General features: G+C 37.8%; 2 protein-coding genes across 10 annotated transcripts in view; one reads left to right on the forward strand and one right to left on the reverse strand.

Annotated features, from left to right (window-relative positions):
* SEC24D (SEC24 homolog D, COPII coat complex component) overlaps positions 1-22,115 on the reverse strand; it is a 117,592-nt gene that overhangs the window by 47,282 nt on the left and 48,195 nt on the right. For 2 of the 8 annotated variants that reach the window (XM_052681590.1, XM_052681599.1), the window contains exon 2: positions 812-1,009. In XM_052681590.1, the coding sequence (XP_052537550.1) occupies positions 812-965 (154 nt within the window). In that variant the 5' untranslated portion in view covers positions 966-1,009. Of the gene's footprint in view, positions 1-351; positions 765-811; positions 1,010-3,611; positions 3,656-3,869; positions 4,012-17,557; positions 17,646-22,115 lie in introns of those variants that run through there. The other 6 variants (XM_052681594.1, XM_052681592.1, XM_052681591.1 and 3 more) reach the window with 6 other exon arrangements.
* Positions 18,246-22,115, forward strand: part of SYNPO2 (synaptopodin 2) — an 86,308-nt gene continuing 82,438 nt past the window's right edge. For both annotated transcript variants that reach the window (XM_052681585.1, XM_052681586.1), the window contains exon 1: positions 18,246-18,491. In XM_052681585.1, the coding sequence (XP_052537545.1) occupies positions 18,363-18,491 (129 nt within the window). In that variant the 5' untranslated portion in view covers positions 18,246-18,362. The remainder of the gene's footprint in view (positions 18,492-22,115) is intronic.

Consider the following 22,115-nt stretch of genomic DNA (forward strand, 5'->3'; position numbering starts at 1 on the left):
ATATAGTGGATCTTTAGTTCTGTTATTACTGTATTCCAACAGTACCCAACTTACGTTGAGTTTAATGTAAGTATCACCATATGTCTGGTATTAAAAAATTATTCAGTCTTTTTTATTGTTTTAATTGTAATTTTCTTCCTCAATACCGTATGGATAACAAGAGAAAATTAATGCTGTGTGAAGGACAGACGATAATAGATTTACCTTCTGGCCATCAACTACATCATCTGCAGCACAATTACATCCGTAGAGATAAAAAGAACCCATTTACTTGTAAAAGCTACCCAGTTCCCCTCCCAGTAGAAAGTAATTGTCCCCTAAGTGGTTAGAAAGCAGATGGGCTCCACTTACCATACATTATCCAAGCACATCACCAAGCATGCAAGACTAAGTAGGAAAATATCAACTTGTATTCATAGGCAAGTTTGTGCTCAAGAACTTGGTTGGGCACAGGTCCTACTGCGAAAAATACAACATATTTCTGAGAGCCTGCTTGCCATTAACATGTATCAGTTCAGAATTGCTGCTCTATTCCCAGAAATCACTTCTTTCTACTTTTCTGTACTAGGAGTTAACCACAGCACTGCTACACACTGCTTCTTGGACAAGAATTCACACACAAGGGTCAGAGTTCCACTACCAGGCACCTTATATTAGCATTTGAACAACAACAATGCAGGCAAATGTAGCACAAGAGCCTGTTACACTAGCAGTGTAAAAGTGAGCAGTGTGCTGACCTAATTAAGATGAAGAGACACAAAACACCACAGAAATGTACAGTCTGAAGAGACATTCTAAGACAGTTACGTACCTGGTTGAGGTGCTGCTGCATGTGAGGAGTTCGGGTCTCCATAATGCCCATAATGAAGTGAAGAATTAGGTGGTCCAAAACCTGCAGAAAAGCCTCCCATTCTCGGCTGGGATTGGGAATATGGAGGAGCTGTAACATAACCCTGTTGACTCATGATGGCAATATTCTCATTCCAAGTTTGGAGTACTCTTCAGGAATCTGCAAAAAAGAAAGTGACACCTGCTATTACTCTTCGTTCTTTGGAATATTTTAGAAGGCTGAGAATTACATTCCCAAAAAGACAGAAGACACATTAGAAGGCAAAAATTGACCTAGCAAGATAAACAATCCTCTCATTTGTCAGGTTGCTTAGTTTCCTCAACAATGTGAATTTAAACAAATCACTGAAATTATCTGAACAAGATTAACCTCTCCCTGGTCCATAGAGCGAAAAACTCTTAAGGACGCGTATGTGGAAGAAAAGTAAAAAGAAAAGTCTAAAACTGTTCCCTTTAACAGGAAAATCTAAACTTCTAATACAACCAAAAAAAAAAAAAAAAAAAAAAAAAAAAAAAAGACAGTAAGTCTAATACTCTAAATACTAATTATTCCAAAGAACAGATTGGAACATCAAAAAAAGCAGAGTAACTGGACTACCAAATTCCTCTAGTCAATCTGTCTCCTATCCTAGCAGACCTGTCTTAGATGACAAAGTATTCCACAGTGAAACTGTTATGGCCTCAACAGTATCATCTGTTGTCCTTGCTGCTTCCATGCACCTTTTTCTTAAGCTTTCATATCTTGATTTTGTTATTTTCAGAGAAAGGGAGAACAAACAATTGATTAACATATTTTCCCACCATGAGATTTGTTCTAAAAGATACTTTCAGAAAGCTTTCAAAAACAGGGAAAGCTGATGAATGCTAAACCAGATGATTCTATTTCACATGATCAGTTTTCAAATACAGAGCATTTTCCATCAAAGGTTTTAAAAAATTACTGAGGTAATATACAATGAAGCCTTGACTGCTAACTTCCACTTTACCAGATAAAAGAATTTACTTTGATTTCATGTTGAATTAAAAAACAACAAAACAAACAAACAAACAAAAACCAACCAAACCACAAAAGCAACAGAATTCCACTGATTTTATTTATGCCCAATTTAAAACTGTTTTGACAAATGATTAGGATCTGACCCAGTGAAGTACTTCCGTAAAAACCCAAGTACACAGGAGAATTAGAGATCAATTAAATAAACTAGCATTTCAGATGTTAAATGTTCTTTTCAAATAGCTTTCCCAACCATCTGTATTTCATGTTTTCTGAGTTGCAGAATGGGGTGGTCTCAGAGCACGCAAACACCTTAAGGAGTTGTGTTTCAGAAGCATGTATGAAGGCACTTCAGAATTAGATACACCTCCAAGATCACAACATATTCAAGCTGTGCTATCACATGGCAGTAGACAGAAGTCATACTCATCAGAAAACCCATCTCTTGGAATCTCTGATTAACCATACTGGAGAAAAAAAAAAAAAAAAAGTTCTACTAATCTTACACATCAGACAAGAAATCACTTTGAGCTGGGTACCCTCCTCACAACCTGGCCATAGTACTAAGTCTCACTTGTCAGCATGGCACTAAGTTGCTTTGGATGGGTAAGCCTGGGGGACTGCCTCCTATTTCTTAGTTAAGAAGGTAAAATAAGAGTAGGAAGAAGAAAAAAAATGAATATGTTTATACAGAGAGGCTTCTTGCTGTCAGCCATACTTTTTTTCCTTTCCCCACCCCCATCTGAGAAGAAGTGTGTTTTAGTTACTCCAAAAGACAATAAATCAGTACTAAATTACCTATACAGTGGTACAAACATATACATATTTTAAACCTATAAAGAGATTTTCACACTGAGCAACAGCCAACACCTTCAGCTATGACAACATCCAGGGGAAACGACTTCCTCCACTGCTTACTCACACAAAATCTTGCCACGTCGAACTTCCCACAGACAGCACAAACACATGCAGGCTGTGCTGACGAGAGGCAGCAACCAAACATAAAAAAAGCTTATAGAGCACAGTTCCAGATTCTACTTACAAGCAAGCACATTTAATCGCTTCCAAAGATACGGACATAGAGAAACTCAAGATGTAACTAGCTTCAGCAACACCTATGATATCAATAAGAACTGACTGCCTAAGTTTTATCAAGTTCTAACAAGAGACATACAGATTCTGTCTGGAAATCAAACAAGAAAGATCAGAGAATCTGCTAAACTGAAAGCTCTTGCTGGGTTTATTCACTACAAGTATCAGTGCACAGGACAAAAGTTCTTGTCCCTCTTAGCCCCAGTTTACTTTGTTCCCCAAGGCCTATACACCACTAAAACAAACACTTCTCACAACAAACTGCTACTAGAAGACTGGTTGTCATCTTTTTATCCAGAGGGTTGCTCTATTTACGCAATGCTCCGCTGCACCAATACCACTATGAAGATGTAACGCTACATTAAGTACACGTAGCATCATGATCTCAGCTACCTGCAGGGGAACTGTTAACTTCATATTATTTTCAAGACGCTGTGCTTGGCAATGTAACATCTGGAAAGAGGCACTGCTCCTCCCCAGGGCACTCTACAACATCATTTTTGCAAATAACGTTTGGCACGCATACCTGTACGCATACAGACATATAAAAGGAGGACAGCCACATGCACTGCGCTTACTTTTTATAACATACATTCTGGAAAGAGAAAGCAGAAGGCATCACTGACCCCAGCTCCGTGCCCAAGCGGCACTCAGTTAGCACCTGTCTCCCCATTACCTGAGGCCGCACGTCAATCAGCGCCGTACCAGGTGCTGCTCCGAGCCCAGAGTGAGACACGCCCGCCCGCCGTGCCCCCACACGCGGTCTGCCACCAGCTCCCCCGATCTCCCGCCCTCGGGCCAGCTCGCAGGGCGACCCCTAAGCACCCCGGCACCGCTACGAAGCATCCGCTGCTCCCCACACGGGGCGCAGCCACGATCTTCCCTCCCTTGCCCCCAGCAAAAAGCAACTGCCGCGAGCCGGGACAGGCGTTACCTGGGCGCGGTGCGCAGCCCTCACCCGATAGAGCGCGCGCCACCAGCTCACCAGAGTGCCACGTCTGAGCCCGCCGCGCGCCACCGCCACGCGGCCCCCCCCTACACGAGAGCGCGCCCGGCAGCGCCTGCGCAGTGCCCGCAGCGACGCCGTGCCCTTAGCGGCTGGGAGGGAAACGCCGGGAAAGGGCGCCCAACTCACGTTTCATGACTTTTTTTTTTGTCGCGTCTGCCGGCCTGAGGCGGGGCCTGGCCGCGAGCTGCCGGCTTTGAGGAACATCGGGAAGGGGCCCTTCCGACCCGAAGTGAAGTCCTAGAAGTGTGATAGGGAGGTCGTTCCGAAAGTAATGCCTCCTGCTTATTTCCATTGAAAATACAGCAGACGCAAAGACCGCAGTAACACTATTTGATAGAGCAAATTTTCAGCTACACTGCTTTTGTTGCCACTTCTGAGCTGAAACGCACCACCCAGCCCCACACCGGGCTCACATCCACTGTTTGGTCTCCACAAACATTCAGCAAGGGTCACTAAGTATCACTGAGTGCCACTGTTTCTTTATGGAGAAATTCAGTGACACGCCTTGGCTTCATATGCGCTTCCATGTCAGACACCACTTTGTCAGACTGCCCCTCTGCTGCCATCTGTCACACGGCAACAAGATGTAATGGAGTACTGTTGGGAAGGTTCAGCCTCTACTGTCACACCACCACCATCTGCCTCTGATGCTGTGGGCCAGCAACATAAAACAGGAGGCATTACTTCTGGAGTGAGCCTTATACTTGTTTTCAGATGCTTTTAAAACATACATCTCTGACATTACACGCATATACAAGAAATTATGCCACCTGGATATCTAGAGTAAAATGCAATATAGGAACATCACCTATTTTCCTACCCCAGTTTCAGTTCCTGCTTTGGTTGCAGGATAAAAAAAATGTTTTTCTAATTAACAAATTAGAAACATGAGAGTAAATGAGAAAGATGTGTTGGTCCAAGTTAAAAAATATTTTTTGTGGGGTTAAGACTAACAAAAGGCAGACAGACAAAAAGAAAAAAGGAAAGGGAGGGGAAGAGGTTAGAGGAGAGGAAAGGGAAGGGAAGACCAACAAACCCAACACCTCATTCTGCTAAAGGCAGCTTCACAATTCAGATGCACCTGGAATTCAGGGTCTACTGGCTTTCTCATCCTTTGAATGCTTGTTCTGCAGCCCCAGTAAAGCTTTTGAAAGGCAGATTTTGGGGCTGAACAGTTTTACATGCAGCTAAATCTCAGTAACATATATCAGGACAAGACTGTCAAAAACATTTATTACTATACAAAAGAATTCTGAAAAAACATCCAGTGCCTTTGAAATAGATGTCAAAAGAAGTCTACAGGAGTATCGTTGCCATGAATGAGTTGACTGAAGCCTCAAGAGGCAACACAAAGTGACAAGAATAAGTCTTAACCTGTCTTCATACACTACTGAATGACAGAAGCGATTCTCTAGCCATTACTGGAACCAAGACTATTGGACATGTCAATAAAAATCTGCTGAAAATTTTCAGATCTCTCAATCTGTCTAACCAGAATGGAAATGTAGACCAGGAGGTGGCAAGCATCATCTGCATATGGTTTTGGCTCCAGAGTATCGGTGACTCTTCCATAAGCAGGATGCAAAATAGTGCCTTTCAGCACCGCTATGCTGCCATTTCACCAGTTGTCCCTCCCTCTTTTGCTGGTAATATGGACACATATAATTACCTTATGCAAAATTCTTTTGAAATCTCAAGCTACTGAGAGGAAAATAAGGATGTTAAGTTTGGATGTCCCCTATTTTGCCGTGGAGACAGGCTCTCTTGTACTACCAGCCCTGTTGTGTCTAGCCTGCAGCTATTAACAGTAAGCAGCTGTGGATAATTCAGCACAGAAGAGCATTGCACTTACTTTGCCACTGAATACTTACTATCAGATTTCTCCTCTGTGAAATCAGCTTTAGTGAAGTTGATCAGCAAGAGATAGCAAGGAGAAGCAATGCTATGGTCAGTTCTTCCCCTGCTTCAGGATGACTCAGGATGTCTCTTTTCTGGAGACCACAGCTTTCCTTCCATCTGCATGGAATGCTGAGACAAAAGGCATCCAGTTTGCCATGATCTTGACATTCTGAAGCTACAAATAATACTCATCTACAGTTTCCACTTGTAAATATTAAAAGTAATTTAAGGTCTTCTATTTCAGAAATGTGGAAACATCATTAAAGATTTAAGTGCATTACTGATCCGGAAAGTAATTTCATAAAAAAAAATGACACTGCAGGATTGCTAAACTGGTGTCACTTCATTTTAGTTAAATCATTTTAATTAAACTCTACCATAAAATCTGAGTCAGATTTTTCTTCTCTATAGGTGCTGAAGGTTTTGTAGGTTTTTAACCTACAAAGGTGTTGAAGGTTTTTGTAGGTTTCTTTAAAATCAGTTCATCCTCAAATTGTACCTACGTAACCAATGCTATTGAAAAAGAATATGATTTCAGATACTTGAGATCTAATTTAGAGTTATCACAATTAAAGTAAATAGAATAATTTTTCTAAATCTAGATGCTTTTCTTTTTCATTCTGATAAAAAATAGCAAATCCTCTGCTTCCAAAACCTTGAATTTAAAGTTCTCATTACATTTTTTTCTAACAGATCTGAAATAAAGAAAACAGTCTTCCATCACTATAGGAGATATTGGTTACAGAATCAACAAGAGTTCTCTAAAAGACTAACTCCGATCCCTCAGAGAGCAATATTTTTTTTTCTTTTTTTACTTCCCCCTCTCCCCAACCCCCCCGATGACTTTAATCATTTGAGACTGATCTGTTCCCTGAAATTATTACCAGCAGCCAAGAAAAGCCCCTCATGGGCAAACAGACTCCATGTCTCTATGTTATAACACACTGCATTAAGACAATGTATGATTCAGCGAAACCTAAATCCTAACCTAATCTTCCCATTTAGAGGATGTCTTTAAAAAATGTCCTTAGCTGAAGCTGCCAAGAAGAATGAGAACTATATGATGCATTGGAGATACAGACATGTACCTCTCCGGGTGATAGCTACAGTAAGACAGTTAACATTTATTGTGTTCATATAAAGCTGTTCAGTTAACATCTGCAGTTTAGTATTATATCATTTCTTTTCTATCAAAATATATTCTAAACCCTTTCCTTAAGGCAGGATGAAGACAATCTCAAGTATGTTCTTTAAGAAAAGCGTTTTATCACAAGGAATGGCTCATAAAACTCCCAAAGTTCTACATATCCAAAGGCTTTTTTTTTTTTTTGGTGATGGTGGTACCGGCTTTCTCTTAATTTCGTGTGTGTGTTCTGCAGACATAACAACAGGTTTGTTTTTGCATAGAATCTAAAACTCCTAAAGGGTGCTTACATGTTCTTTTCCTATGTTGCTTACAATAAATCACAAAAGTCTTTAATGTTTTATTTTCTGTATAGTTATGGACAGCAGTTTACTCTGTGAAGCATTTTACTTTAGAAGTAAAATGGAAATGAAAATTTACAATTTTCTTAAAACAAAAGAAAAGGCAACTTTTTTTTTTTTTTTTTTAAAGTAATGAAATATTGAAGGGATCATGTTTGTTTTGTTTTGTTTTGTTTTTAAGAAAAAAAAAGTGTGACTGAGGTCAGACCAAAAAATGTGAAAAAGAGGAAAGATTAGTATTTCAGGAAACAGCTCCCTACTGAAAGAAGAAACACATCAGTACTTTGACTTGTAGCATTTCTCATATAATAAACTAGGCACCTTATAATCACAAATAGGGTCACAATAGAAGTGAATACTGATCTCTCAGTTAAACAACTTCAGTAGCGTTTAGAAAATATTACTGAAAGTACACTCTTTAATGACTGGCCTATATAAAACAAAAGCAGAGGCAGAAAAGGGATTTTAGAATATGAGGCTGATGTAGCTGCTGTTATTTGGGGGAAATAACACAGGTGATGTTAAAATCTTATATACATACAGTTACTTATATACATACAGGCATACAGTTATTGGTACATAATTTTCTCTTAAATAATTGGTCTTAACTAGATACTTCCTGTGATAGTGACTATCCACATTAGTCCTATTTCACATTAAAGGACAAACTAACTTTTTTTCTTTTCCCCCCCTCCCCCCCCATGATCAGACACTAATGAAGCAGTTGATTAGTCAGAGTACCTAGACCCAAAATCAAGCCTGGCCGAACAGAGGGGCCACTGGGACACGAGAGTTGCTGAGCATAAGATCACAAAAGAGATCCTCCTTTACTCCCTATCTGACTGAGGACATCTCGCTCCATAGTGATGGAAAACACAGTTCTACCTCAGGCTGCTCACAGCATACCATATGCACAGAGGTCCTGACCCCTCACACTCATTAAAGTTTCCCAAATATTTTAAAGATGTAAAGCTGTAAATCCGAGCACCCTGCTGAAATTCCAGTTCACAAAATTATAGCCTGTCTGTCTGAATTCCTCTGCAAATTCATTTAACCGAATATTAATCTCTGTTCCCTGTTGTGAACTGAAGACTTGCTGCACTTGTACAGTTGCTGGTGGCCTTTGAACAGCTGCACTGTTCCACCCTAGATATGGCTGCATTTTGTTACGATCTGTACTGGCAGAGGAGAGGAAGGGCTGTGAATGTGTCATTCTCTCTCAGTCTCAATCACCTTTAAACAACAGTGGCAAATGGTAAATCCCCAGTGATAAACCCTTTTGCTTTTACAGTCCCCAGCATAGGACAAAAACCAACCTCCACAGAGGACAGTCCAATCCTTGCCTACCTCAAAAAACATCTGTAAAGTTTACTGGCACATTTGCAAACATAAAATTATGTTTACAGATAAAGCATGATATGTAAGCGAAATGGTGTTTAATGCCATTATTTGCCTAAGAGACTCTCTTTGGGTCTTGTGAATAGGGCACCTGCTTTAAAGCTAAGTTTCTGATTTCTTGTTAACTTGGCCTCTTAGGTAAAACCACTCTTTCCCTGAAACTTGGCAAACCAGAAATGATTATAAATGTTCTAAGGACCACAAGATCTATGCAAGTCAAATATTATAACGGCAAATGTGCTTTTGAAAACTCACTGTGGCTGCTTTTCTAGGAAAGATTTTCTGGCTAGTTTAAGCCTCTGGATTTTTCAGTGTCTGCAAACTGCAAGGCTCATCTGCTTACTCTCAGTGGCTGTTGCTATTTTGGTTTTCTAATGAAATCAACATTCTTGCAACTTGATCTGGAACATTTACAGGAGATAGATTCAGTGTTCTGAGAAAACTGCTGTGATGTTTCAGTTGGGGAATTTCAATTATCATTTCCAATTAGTTTAGTACTGTCTAAGATGCATGAGAGTGGAAGACTGCATTGCTAGTTCTTAAGGAAAAGAACACAAGACTTGATTATCCTGCTGTAACTGCTACATAACAAGCTGTAACATAAAAACACAGGTGAGAACTTCTCATTATAACCCGATGAATAATGTATGATATATAAAGCACAGTGAATAAACATTAAGTCACTGCTGACGGTCTGAGAAAGGACAGCAGAAAGTTATGTGATCCTTTCCATGTTTGCTTGATTAAAGTATGGAATTTCTGAAACTTAGATACATTTCACTTTTAGGTTCAAAAGCATCTGAAGTAGCCTTTCTTTCATTGGCTTTCCTGTTATATCTCCTGCCAACGTATAAAATTTCTGTGTTAGTGGAGTCTTGCTAGAGAAGAGTACTCAAGTGTACTGTCAAACAAAACAAAACAAAACAGGAAACTATATCTGAGCGAGAAGCTGCCAAACACTTCATAGAAAACTGTCTGATTAATTTTCTCTGCTCTCTCATTGGAAAACATGGGATGAGTTTATAAAGTGTCTTTTCCTTTTGCCCAGTTAATAACTCACTTTCTTTTCAGACAGTTCTAGTGACCATTCAACACAACTGCTGTTATTAAAGACGTTTCTGTGTCATATAATTGATTGCTGATGGCATCTCATATAATTTTATTCCCTGCCTCTTCTTGGTTGATATCATGAGAAGGGTTAAGTTGTTTTCTACTTGTTAGTACTCAGAAATATTCCTAACTGCTGAATGAATCTACTATATAAGAAAGACAGCTTTTCAAAATTGCTAAGAAAGCGCTTGAGATGCTGATGGTTTTGTGTTTATCCATACTCATCTTCACTGTGCTTCTGCCCTACACCACTCTTAATGTAAGAGTAAGAAATCTAATACTTGAGCATGGAAAAGTAATGTAAGTACTAGGCAGCAGTAAAGGAAATCAATCATTTGTAAAAAATATCAGCATTCGTTACAGAAGTTTTGTTTTGTTTTTCTTTCCAAAACGCTGTTTTGAGGCTACTTTGATCTCTTATGATCTCTATGTGATTCCTTCCCTGTCACCAGTGAAGAAATCTGTATCAGAATTAAATAAAAAAGAAATCAGAATTAAATTTAAAAATCCTTCACATTGTCTGTATATGATAGATCCAACAAAGGGATGGCAGCTGGCATGAAAATAGGAAAGGGCAGGACCAAAATGTACACTAGATTTGCCAACTTGTCCGATTTGCAGACATTGGCAGTTGTCTGGAAATGCAGCAGGTCCATGTCAATACCAGCTAAGCAGCAGATTATCACCAAAAGCAGAAGCCTGCGTCAAAGGCAGAAGGAACTATGAAATCTGGAAACTGGTTCTTGGAAAGAAGATGTAGCGCAGCAGGAAAGGATGTAGGATCAGCAGGGGTTAAACATCAAGGTGTTTTTTGAGGGCTGACTTTTCTAATACGCTCCATTTGGCAAGGAGTTAGCTATCAAAGCAGAGAGCTGGGATTCTTGATCCTATAGCCATGAATGAAGATATCTGAATTGCTTTTTAATCTGTTTGCATGTTGGGTAAGATTTCATGCTAGGCGGTGCTTGCTGTATCCTCTTTGATGTTACTGTTTCTCTGGTAAAAATCTACACAGAACCATCCAGATGCAGAGAAAAAGAGAAGCTGGTAGCCTTACGCAGCTGTAACTTGATGCTGCAGCAACTCTGTGCGCTTCCCCCTTGCTAGATGCTGCAGTTAGAACCACCAACATCAGGCTCACTGGGGAAGACTGAACAAGATGTTATACAACATTTGGGTAGTGCCAAATATTATTAAGTGCTTTGCAAACCTTAGAACTTATCCTATGCATGGAAAGAGGGAAGAATGGGGTACTATAGAAGGATAAAAACTCTCAAACCATTCATTGACATTTTCTGAAGTTCAAGCAGATTTCTCAAAGTTATACTGCAGATTGGCTATTTTCCCCATTTAAAAGGCCCAGACTATAACTTAGATGTTATTTCACTACTGTAAAAAATGAACCCAAGTTTCTTGAGACCCATACTATATTATAACACAATTTTCCTCTGATTCTCCTGTTCTTACTTTGATAAATGCATTCTTACGGGACTTCCAAGTAGAAAACAATGTGCACTTTAAACTGCAGTACAAAAGCAGTTGATTTTTTTGCTGGACGTGAGCCATGCATGCAATCACTTCTGCTTTTTAAAAGCAACTAGTCAAACGGAATGAATCACTTTTATGCTACCTAACACGAAGAAAAAAAAACCTTCAAAAAAAGATGAAATTCGAGAAGTCAGCAGATTAATTCTAAATCTTCAAGATCTTCAATCTTCAGTGTCATGATAAACCATCCTTTCAAATTTTAACACACCACTGAAGCCTAATTATTAGCTCAGGTGGTTAAAATCTATTTTTCAACTGAATATGACATGGTTGCTCTTGATTTATGCTACTGTACCACATGAGAGAAGTGTTCAATATACCTGTTTAGTCCAATTAGTAGGTAAGAAATATTGTATACTTAGGTAAGGAAGAAAGGAGGTAAAAAAGCTGACTGCCTAAGGTGAAGTAATAGACCGAAATTGATGTGTTAATTAACACTCATCTTTAAATGACATCTTTAAGAGCAGGGTGAAGTATCATGGCAGAGTTGATGGATTAAGATAAGCATAAAACATCTACTTACATTTAAATTACATTCAAGAAACACTCTGTATGAACTGCTGCTATTCACTGTGTTATCAATCAGTAATCCTCAAGGATATTAACTTAGTTTCCATTCTCCATTATCAACTTCAGCACATGGCTGAAGTTACGATTGTGTAACTATTACTCATTCCATAAAGAACAAGACAGGGAACTAAGAGGTAGTGGCCAGATAAACAGGCAGAGGTTTGACCTTTCCTCAATGTCTACAACTTTGTTAACTGAGGTGGAATGGATGTGAGGTAATTTGTTTCCAGCAGAGAATGAAAACAAATCAGTTTTCCACCTTTGAGAGAGGTGTGGCTGAGCACTATTCTTCATTGCCCCCAACACTTGGCAGATTGCAGACTTAACTTTTTCACAAAGCTACAGGCCAACCCTGTGTACTTCAGTTTACAAAGAGATTTATCTCAGATTTTAAAGTATCACTGGATTTATTTTATGTTTTTGAGAAAGTGTTCTTTCAAATCAGATCCAGATTCAGAACATTTCTCTGCATCTTCCACTGCAATTCACTTGCTGGTTTTGAAGGAAAAAATAACAAAGCGTGGGAATAGTTCTGAAATTGTAACGACTACACAGTATCCAGCCTGATAATCCACAATAGGGATTAAAATTTGAAGCCTTTACCTTTACCAGTGAGAAAATACTCATGCCTCTTATGAGTGCAGGCAGATATTTCCTGCCTGGACTTAGAGGCATCTAATAAATATCTAAATGTTCTATCTTTAATTTCTTTTCTCCTCACTAAGGTCTTGATATTACTGTTTTACAGTATCTTTACCACAACATGTCTGTGCTTTCAGTCAGCAAACCCTATTTAGTTTGCAGTGCACAGCTAAGTTCCTCACGCAATCAAACATCTGGAGTCTATTAATTTCTCTTGTAGGACAAGAGAAACTTGATGGGGGAAAAATGAAGAGCAATCAGCTTTAATGAATGTTAGCTGGAGCTGTGCAGCTTGAACCTCCCGACAACATATTTCATTCACTTTGTCCATCATTTTAAAACTTCTCCAAAAATTAAATCCTTTCCATGTGGTTCTGTTTCTTGTTGCTTCTAAAGCCAAGGGAACAAAATTAAGGCTAGAAATTAAGCATAAACGTATTTTTCTACTTCCATAAGGTTTGGGGAAAATGTTATGTAGCTTTGCATTCAAAGTTTGCTTTTACCTTATATAACTACTGACTTATATTACTGTTAAATAAGGAATATTATTAGGCAGTGATTCAGGACAAGAACATAGGCTACATTGCCTTGTATTACTTTTAGCTTGCAGAAGCCACTTTGTTTTAAAAACTCATTTGAAGAGGCCATTTTCAATTCATTTGGAAGAGGCTGTATTTCATATTTTCTTAAGTGGCATGGTTTGATTCTATTTTTGTTTTTCATTTAATGCAAGTGTGGGGTTTTTTTCTGTGTAATTAATAAGCAAACAAAACAAACATCATTGCAAATCTGTTTTCTTTCCCTATTTCCTTTTTTCTTTTTCTTTTTCTTTTTTTTTTCCCCTGCTGATTCTCCCATTTGGCTGAAATTACATACTAAAACAAAATGTGTATTTTATTAGATTGTTTACAGATGATCCAGTTAGAATCTCCAAGAAAGAATTTTTAGGGAACTAGTTGATTTTATATGAAAAAAAAAAAATTGGATGGAAAAGAGTGAAATACATAAAAAGGAGAAAATCATATCATTGAGGTATTTAAGTGCTAAAATGCTGCCCATAAATTAGAGATCATGATATCCCCTTTCCCTCTCTCTATTTCTCATTACTAAGGAATGGACGGAAAGATTTGCATTTTTAAACAATCTACAGTTGTAGGGTACTTTAGAAAGAAACTATAGGTGAAATGACAGCTTTTCTTTTATTGCAGAATGAAATACTAACATATATCTTTTTTTTCTTACAAGTTTGTCAAATGTCTTCTGAATCTAGCTACACATTTTCTTGATTCACATCAGATTTTACAAAAAAAAAAAAAAAAAATCAATGTCAATAAAACACAAAACTAAAAGCTGGAAACCATAATGAGGAATATTGACCATCTGGATAAATATGACTTACCTGCGAAGAGTTAAAATGGTTTTCATAAAAGGAAGACTCACAACTGTAAGGCTGTCCTTTGAAGGGATCAAGAAACACAAGGATAAGAATGATCTAGTTGATCTTGGATTTGCACACGGCTTTCAACAAATTCCTTCACCAAAGGCTTTTAAGAAAACTAAACAGCCATTACTGTAACGCAGCTTAAAAGTATAAAGGTGATGCACACTGGGGATTATTAATTTTTTTAAAATATAATTTTAAAAAGTATGAGACAGCTCCTTCTATAAAGAATGACTAATTATTCTGTTTATCTTCCCTTGAAAACACATGACTGAGGTGAATATGACAGTTGTCTGCAAAATAAGTAACGTAGGGTGGCTGGGCACTTACTGTTGAGTTAATTCCGGAGAAGAAGCAGGGGATGTCAAATGAACCCATAGGATCCAGAGTCAAACAAGAAGTGATTCTTCATATCACGTATGGTTGGGGATTACTTTCTACAATCAGCTATCAATATCAAAAGTTATGTGGGAGCAAAAGCAAGCAGGAATAAATCATGGAAAAGAAATTCATAACTGTTAGTAAATACACAGGAACTGCATTTGGCTGAAGAATTTCTTGAGTGGTACTTGCTGAATTTCACCTGAGGAAAGTAGTGTACGTGTCCCATGTTCTTATTCTTTTCCATAAACTGTCATTTTTTACCCCTTGCCAGGATATACATTCTCACTTAGGTCTAAGTACTACTACTTAGCTACTTTTACTTTACCATGGCTCATCAAAAGCTATTGTGCTAAATTTTTGGACTGGCAGTTCTTGAAAGTAGATGAGCAGTTGGGAGTTTAACCTGGATTCTTTTTCATAAAGATCTTATCATAGAAGATCAAATTTCAAGCTGAAGTTTTGCCTGTATTTGGGCACAGATGAATGTCGGGTAAGCTCTGGCATTTGCAATATGATGACTTTCCAAAGTTAATTTTTGCTGCCTAACATTTTTACCAGTCTTTGCCTACACTTGAATGTTTTGGTTTTAAAGAAAATGATGGAGATGAAGGCAATGCTTAAATGTCTGTTTTTCCTTTAAATTTGAAGTTTTTGGTGATCTCCAAAAATTATCTCTGAAACGATGCAATTTATTTGTACCATAGAGACCAAATATCAACCAAAATGTCATAAACCCCACAAATGACTCCACTTTTATGATGTGTCCAGTTTCTGACCAGCATTTAGAAATCCCAAAGGATGCAGAGAATGTGCAAGAAGATAAGAATAATATTAAAAAGCAAGATAAGCTGAGGCATAAACATTTAAGAAAGTCATATATGGCAAGTGGAAGTAGTTAATGCCTATGGAGCATTATTTGATAGAGATTAGGACACAGGGAGCTTTGCATCTCCCCATTATGGGAATAGCTTAGTTACAGAGTTCAAATGTGGGTTTGTTTGGTTTTTTTGTTTGTTTGTTTTTTAAGTTGAGGAACAAGCAACAAGTTCTCTCTTACGAGAAAAAAATATTAAACAGTAATTTGTTTGGAATCGTTGTTATAAAAACCCCTCAACAGACTACTAAGGAAGAAATATATTTTTTTTTTCTATCTCCGTTCTCCTGTGAGGACCTTCATCCTTGTCAGTTTAAGCAAAGGACACCACAGTTTAAGTGTTTCAAGTCAAAAGCTTTGCCATCACACTTGATTACTCCTTTCATTTTTTAATATTATTTACACAGCTTGTTCCAGAGCTGTCAATACTACACAATATAAATAGAAACTCAGGTCCTAAAAAAGAATTTCTGTGTGGAGATCAGAGGTCTTAGTGCCACTGACATTATCTATTGGCGCTGCTTCCACTGAACTGTGGAGCACCACATAGATATCACAAAGCAGAATTAAGTAGAACATTAAACAAATACTGAAATATTCAGCTTTAAGAATCCAAAAGCACTAGCACACAATTTTATATAAAACTTATTTTTACCATTGAAGAGAAATTTCTCCACTTTTCCTTGTGGTGATATTGGCCAAAATTATTGACATAATTTTACACATCAATTTTCTGTTGTCTTTTGCTATACCAATCAATTTTGAAGTGCTTCTCTCTGCTCTTTTGCCTCAAGATTACAAACAGATTAAAGGTGGGACTAACATCAGGGAAGACCAACTACTGATATTTCACCAACTGTACGTAGATACTTCACTTGTTACATAAAAAAAAAAAAAAAAAATCAAACTGTTCTGACTTATTTTTTCCAGCTGAGTGATGATTAAACAAGCTTGTTCCACATTATCATTTTACACCGTTCTCCCTTATGGTCAAAAGAGATAAAAGTATCTATATCTAGTAAAAGTTCCTGTCAACTATGTGACCATTCAGATGCAGAAGAGTTTAATTATGGTACACTTTACCTTGTTTTCTACAGTAAGTTTTCTGAGACATAAACAGAGATCAGATTTGATTATTCCTTTTTACCAAAATGGTAAAAAATAGCCTAGCACAAACTCAAAAGCACCCTAGCAGTAATGAAACTATAAATTTTCTTACAAATAAAATATACAAAGGGCTGATATTCTGTAAGACTTGTTTTCCTAAAAAAAAAAACAAAACAAAAAACAAAACAAAAAACACCACCAACAAAAAAAACCACCCTAGTTTTTCCGGAGGACATTTTTTGCAGCTATATGCCTAAGAATACTGTCACAAAAGTATCTATAACAACTTCTATCAGTAAGAAAATGAGAGAATTTTATCTACAGCAAGATTTTGCTCACGGAAAGATTAAAAAAAATGTCTGCTATGGCAACAGATCAACATTGCAGAAGATAGTAAGAATCAGCTAGCCCTCTTGAACTGTTATTTTAAACCAGGCTTTTTTTTCACTCAAATGTTATCTAGCAAAGCCCCTTTAAAGACTATTCCCTTTCTAAGTATGGTTTGTCTGGCAGAGTTTTTTTGAAGTATTTAATTTTATGTCAGACCATGCTTCTGCTTCTCCTAAGCCTTTGACCTGTAGTCGATAAAAAAAAAAACCAAAAAAACACTACCTTCAAATAGATCCTGACATTGAGATAGTGACATTTTTCCTGTTTGTTGAGGGAACTTGTCTCTACCCAGTCTTTGGGTTACCTTAGTGCCTTTACATGCCTGATGAAGGGCTCAAGTACCTAAAGCTCGCTTACTTTCTCCATAGTAGTTCAGTCTAACAGAAGACTCTGCCTCTACCTCAGTATTTTGCCTAATGGTTTTTAAGGAACCCTGCTATAGCAATTGGAAGCATCACTCCATAGACATCGAACTGACGGACAAATAGGCTTAGTTTTAAGCCCTCAACAGCTACCAGATACTTAGTAACTTAAAAAACAAGTGTTTTCCACTGTCCCAACATCTCTGAATATGTTGAACTAGCCATCCAAAACCACTTCGTACTGAGACCTTTCAAACCACTCCAATTAAACCTACAGGAGCTCAGCTGTCAACAGTCAACTTAAAGTCAGCAACTATGAGCAGAACTGCATATAGGCCTTGTAATGCAGCAGCTAATAAACTTCACACAGAATCAGTTCTTTTTATACTTATGATAAGGTTACCTTTTGTTGGTACCTGTTGATAGCATCAGCTGTTGATAGCATCAGTAGAGAGAATTGGTATAACTGGTATCTCATTCCACCAGTTCCTTTCCTTTCCCCGGTGGAAAGGGCAGCAGTCTGCATAAGAACAGGTATTATTAGGGTCTAGCAATGCTTCAGATCATTGAAAAACAGCAGTACATGTTGCACTATGCTGAGGCTACAGAGAACCAGTGAAAGAAGCAATTCTAGGACTGGGAAATTGTGAAGCTTTTCCTTTTTTTGAAAGGGAGACATACCTATAGTGCTGCAGTCAGTGCATGCAGAATAGAAATGAAAATCCTAAAAAAGCTTTCAATATCATTAATTCAGACGTACACAATGGTTCACTTGAAATTCTGCTTTTCTTCTTTGTTTTGAGTATGAACACAAGAAGTGGGTAAATTTAAAAATGACTGGCACCATTTACTAAAGTAAACTTATGTCCTAAATCATCATTGGGAAATACACACTTCTTTCTGCATTTGTTTTGATTTAGCTGTCGTGAGAGACTCATGTTTAAACGCAGGCTTTTCTGCCTCATGGCCAAGTCTCTTTGTGTGCATTTCCTAAGTGTTACTTACTTTACTTTGAAGGTGGGCTGAGCATAGGAATCTGACGAAAGAGTGGGCTGTGCCCTTGATCTGAGAGCTCTAACATTCTTCTGAATGAATACATTTGCTAGTGCAGTACGCAGCAGCAGCAACAGTGTGGTGCTCTGGGTCTCCAGCTCTGCCTCAGGCTCGCTGAACATCTGCAAGACAATTTTTTTATGTTCTGTAAATGAATGCTGCCTAATTGCACCAGGAAAATGGGCACAGGGGATTATATCTGCATTGCTATGAGCGGAGGGGCGCCTTGGGGCTTTAGATTGCAAGGTGGAAAGGAGCAAAAGCAGCCTTTGCAAATCGCCAAGGTAGGATCATGAGATGTTGTGTTTTGTGTGACATGAGTGAAGAGAATAGTTTGCTAACTACATATTGTCTCCAGTGAAACTGTTGGTGTGGATCGTATTGAGATGTTTGTTTGACTGAGCTAACATGTTTTGCAGGGATTATACAGGGGCTGATTGTGTTTGTTTCAATAAAAAGCATTGATTACTTTTTGAGAGTTAACAAGTATTGCAAACGTTTTCTTAAATGTAAAAGACCTAAAACTGAGATGATGTATGCCTTTCAGCTCCTATACGATTTGCCGTATGTTTTTGAGTGCACTCAGCATATTGCCAAACCGAATCTCATATTAGGAAATGCTGTTTCGGTCATTTATTTATGATACTTCTCCTCTCTAGGCAAAGAATAAATACAGCTTTATCATGAGAAAATGTCCTTACTATTTTGGGAATCCCAGAAAGAATTACACCAAGTTATCTCTGTTTTTGGAAAGTTATCCGGTCTTAGGGGCAGCCTTAATAGAAGCCAAACATTTCCTTTTATATTTCATGAACAGCACTGAAAATTACTGAGCGGCTCATAAATTATCTCCATGTATAAAATGAAAGCAAAACAGATAGTAGAAAAGGTCAGAAAAAATAAAAATAAGAACTGGCAACCCGCAGCCACAAAAGTAATACTTTAAAAGTGCTGTTAAAAATCAGTACTCATTCCATTGCAACAATGATGATTTGTCATAGTTATTGAGGCTTATATAACTGTATGGAGCTGTGTTCTGTTTTCCTAGACAAGGGGGACAATTTTTGTCTGGAGCACTGGGATCAGCAAAATACCATTGGCTGAGACCATACCAGGACTGCTCACCGTGCAATGAATTCTGCCCCATTAAATTGAGAGAGATTAAAATATATAAAAATAGGCTGGAAAACAAGATGCCGAGGGATTTACAGATTTTAGTTCTTGGTAGTCCCAGTACACTCAGTGTTAATTTTTTTGAATTTATTCATATTATTTTAGGTCAGCGGTTCAGTTATTTAAGCTCTAACTTTCTTAACCTGTCAACATACTTCTTAAACTAGTCACATCTAATTTACTGGATCAGTTAACATTTTCACAAATAGCACAACAATATGTGAAAATCTACTTCATCTTATAAAAGAAAGTCTTTTTAGCTGCTTCGTCAAGGAAACATCGTCTTTCCTAATTATTTTCAATGATTTTAAGTCCATAATGTTAACAATACTCAATAATAGAAATATTTTTATTGCGTTTACGTATCCCTTTCTTATTAGTGGGGTTTTTTTGGTGTTATAATATTTTGCAAAACTTGAACATGTTTTAAAAGTTTTCCTACCAATAGGCAGCTGCTGCTTTGCACGTAAAGCTCCTGTTAATAGATAACAGTGGAGTCCTGCCATCTAGTGAAAATTTATAGCTAGAACTTCAAAAATTGTAAGTAACAGAAAGGCAACTGACATTGATTATGTAAAACTAAAAGTAAAAAGCATAGAAACTTGAACACAGATTATGAATAAGTTTCTCTGACAAGAAAAAATAGGCTATACCAGATACTTTTCTCTTTCATGTTCACATCCCAGACAGCAGCCCTTAAGTCTGGTATCTCTCTTATCATTTGGGGCTTGAGAAAAAGATGGATGGCAACTGTTGTGACTTTGCACTTTTTCCAGTGGGAATAGCTAAACTTAGGAAGATATTTAGGAACCAAAAAGCATGAGTTTGCTCTCTTGAAAATGAAACCAATCAAAAGGCCAATATCATACTTAAGAAGATTCTTAGTAAAAGTTCACACATGACAGCATATATGTGTTATAAGCATGGTGGACTTTGTGAGCTCCAGATCATTCATTTCTCCACACTTATGAGTGGTTGAGATCAGTGAGACTTGAAAATTGACATTCGTATCTGGCCAAAAACCTGAAACTTAGAGCTGACAGGTCACAGCTTCTTTTGTAGCTCACCTTGTCAGCAGGTCTTGCCATCCTTCCCAGGGAGCTTGGGCTTTCTTGGAGGTACACGGACCTGGGTCTGCAGGTCAGGAACCACCACCAGGCTGAAGCTCTGCGAGGTGGGTGGTCTGCAGAGGGGCAATGTTTTCAGCTTCTCTTTTGTTATCCATGAAAACTGACACTAGTAGCACATGGAAGATTGAATTATTCCCCAACTACTGCATACTAATTTTTGCCACTGGCTCTAAGATCCAAGGATAGCGTTTCCCAAATACAGTTTATAAATATATACAAGTACTCTACTGGGGTACACGAATGTTGATCCCATTGCTAATGCACACCAGTGGAGATTTTGCCAGAAATGTGTGCATCTGCTTTCAGTGTCTCAGCTCACAGATACTGGGAGAGCTGCAAAGGTTTGCTCTCGTGGTTGCCAAACTCAGCTTGAGTGCTGTAAATCTCTGGATCACTGCAGTGGGAAGTACATTCAGGCCCTGGTCACAAGCAGAGCACTGGCTGTGATAAAAATCTAAAGAGAGAAGGATATATCACAGAAGAAAGTGAGACAATCCAGGAAAGCATGGTAGGATACAGAAATGCTGAAGTCACACTTATCTACAATTTGGTAAAGGAAAAACTCTGTGTTTAAAACTAATAAGTCGTAGTTCACTACCAGAAAGAACTTTTACCATCTTTACACATACTCCCTTTTAAAATTTCTTTTTTCATCAAAAATGTCTGGTTTTTTTGCCTAGCTCTTAAAATGTATATGTAAGTAGCATTCCCACTAAAATCAATGAGAGTTTTGTCTGTAGGGTAAAATACCATATAAAATTATCATGCTAAGTTTTAATAGAGAGATAGAGACAAACTTTTTGCTTTCCCAAGAAATATCTCTGTATTCTTTTCTCATCAGCACATAAAACAGGAAATTTTCATCAGCAAATGATTTTTGATTCAAGATACTTCCATAATTTGCTAGATGTGAGACTGACACAAATGGACATTTTCTTTAAAGTATCACAAAGTACCACATTACTTTTTCCATTTATAACTCTTATTCAAAACGGTAAGTTTTAAGAACATGTGATACCTCTTTCATAGAGGCATTCAAAATGTTAACCCACTCTCCCACTCAAACACTGGATCTTGAAATCAACTTACTTTGTTATGTCCACTAATGTTGCAGCTAATGAAAAATTATTTTCCATTAAAAAGAATTTTCATAATTTCATACTGACCAAATAAATAAAAATGACTTTAAAGTATCTTTTTAAAGTACAGTACAAAGGAGACCTTGTGCTAAAGAAAAATATCTCATAAATGAATGTTCTGGCAATAAAAAAGATAACTAGGAGTATTATACTAAGGGAAGAAGCGGTAGAGCTGGCTATGCTGTGTCCGCACCATGACAATAAAGCATGTCAGTACTGCACCGTAGGGTAGCTTCACCAAAGCAAGAGGCAGTTAGGAAATCTCAATACAGCAGTGACCCTAGATGGTTAAGAATTCAAAATACATAAGAGCAAAGTGACACGTGGTGTGCCTTCTGCTTCCACCATGACATACACGAAAGAATGCTTTTGGTCTGAATATCACAGATTTTTCTTTCCTTGTAAATATCTGCAGTTTTTAATTTATAGAATATATAAAACCAGTTGGTACAAAATGATAGACAAT

This window comes from Tympanuchus pallidicinctus, unplaced genomic scaffold, assembly GCF_026119805.1.
Source record: "Tympanuchus pallidicinctus isolate F22 unplaced genomic scaffold, pur_lepc_1.0 scaffold2, whole genome shotgun sequence".
Classification (NCBI taxonomy): Eukaryota; Metazoa; Chordata; class Aves; order Galliformes; family Phasianidae; genus Tympanuchus; species Tympanuchus pallidicinctus.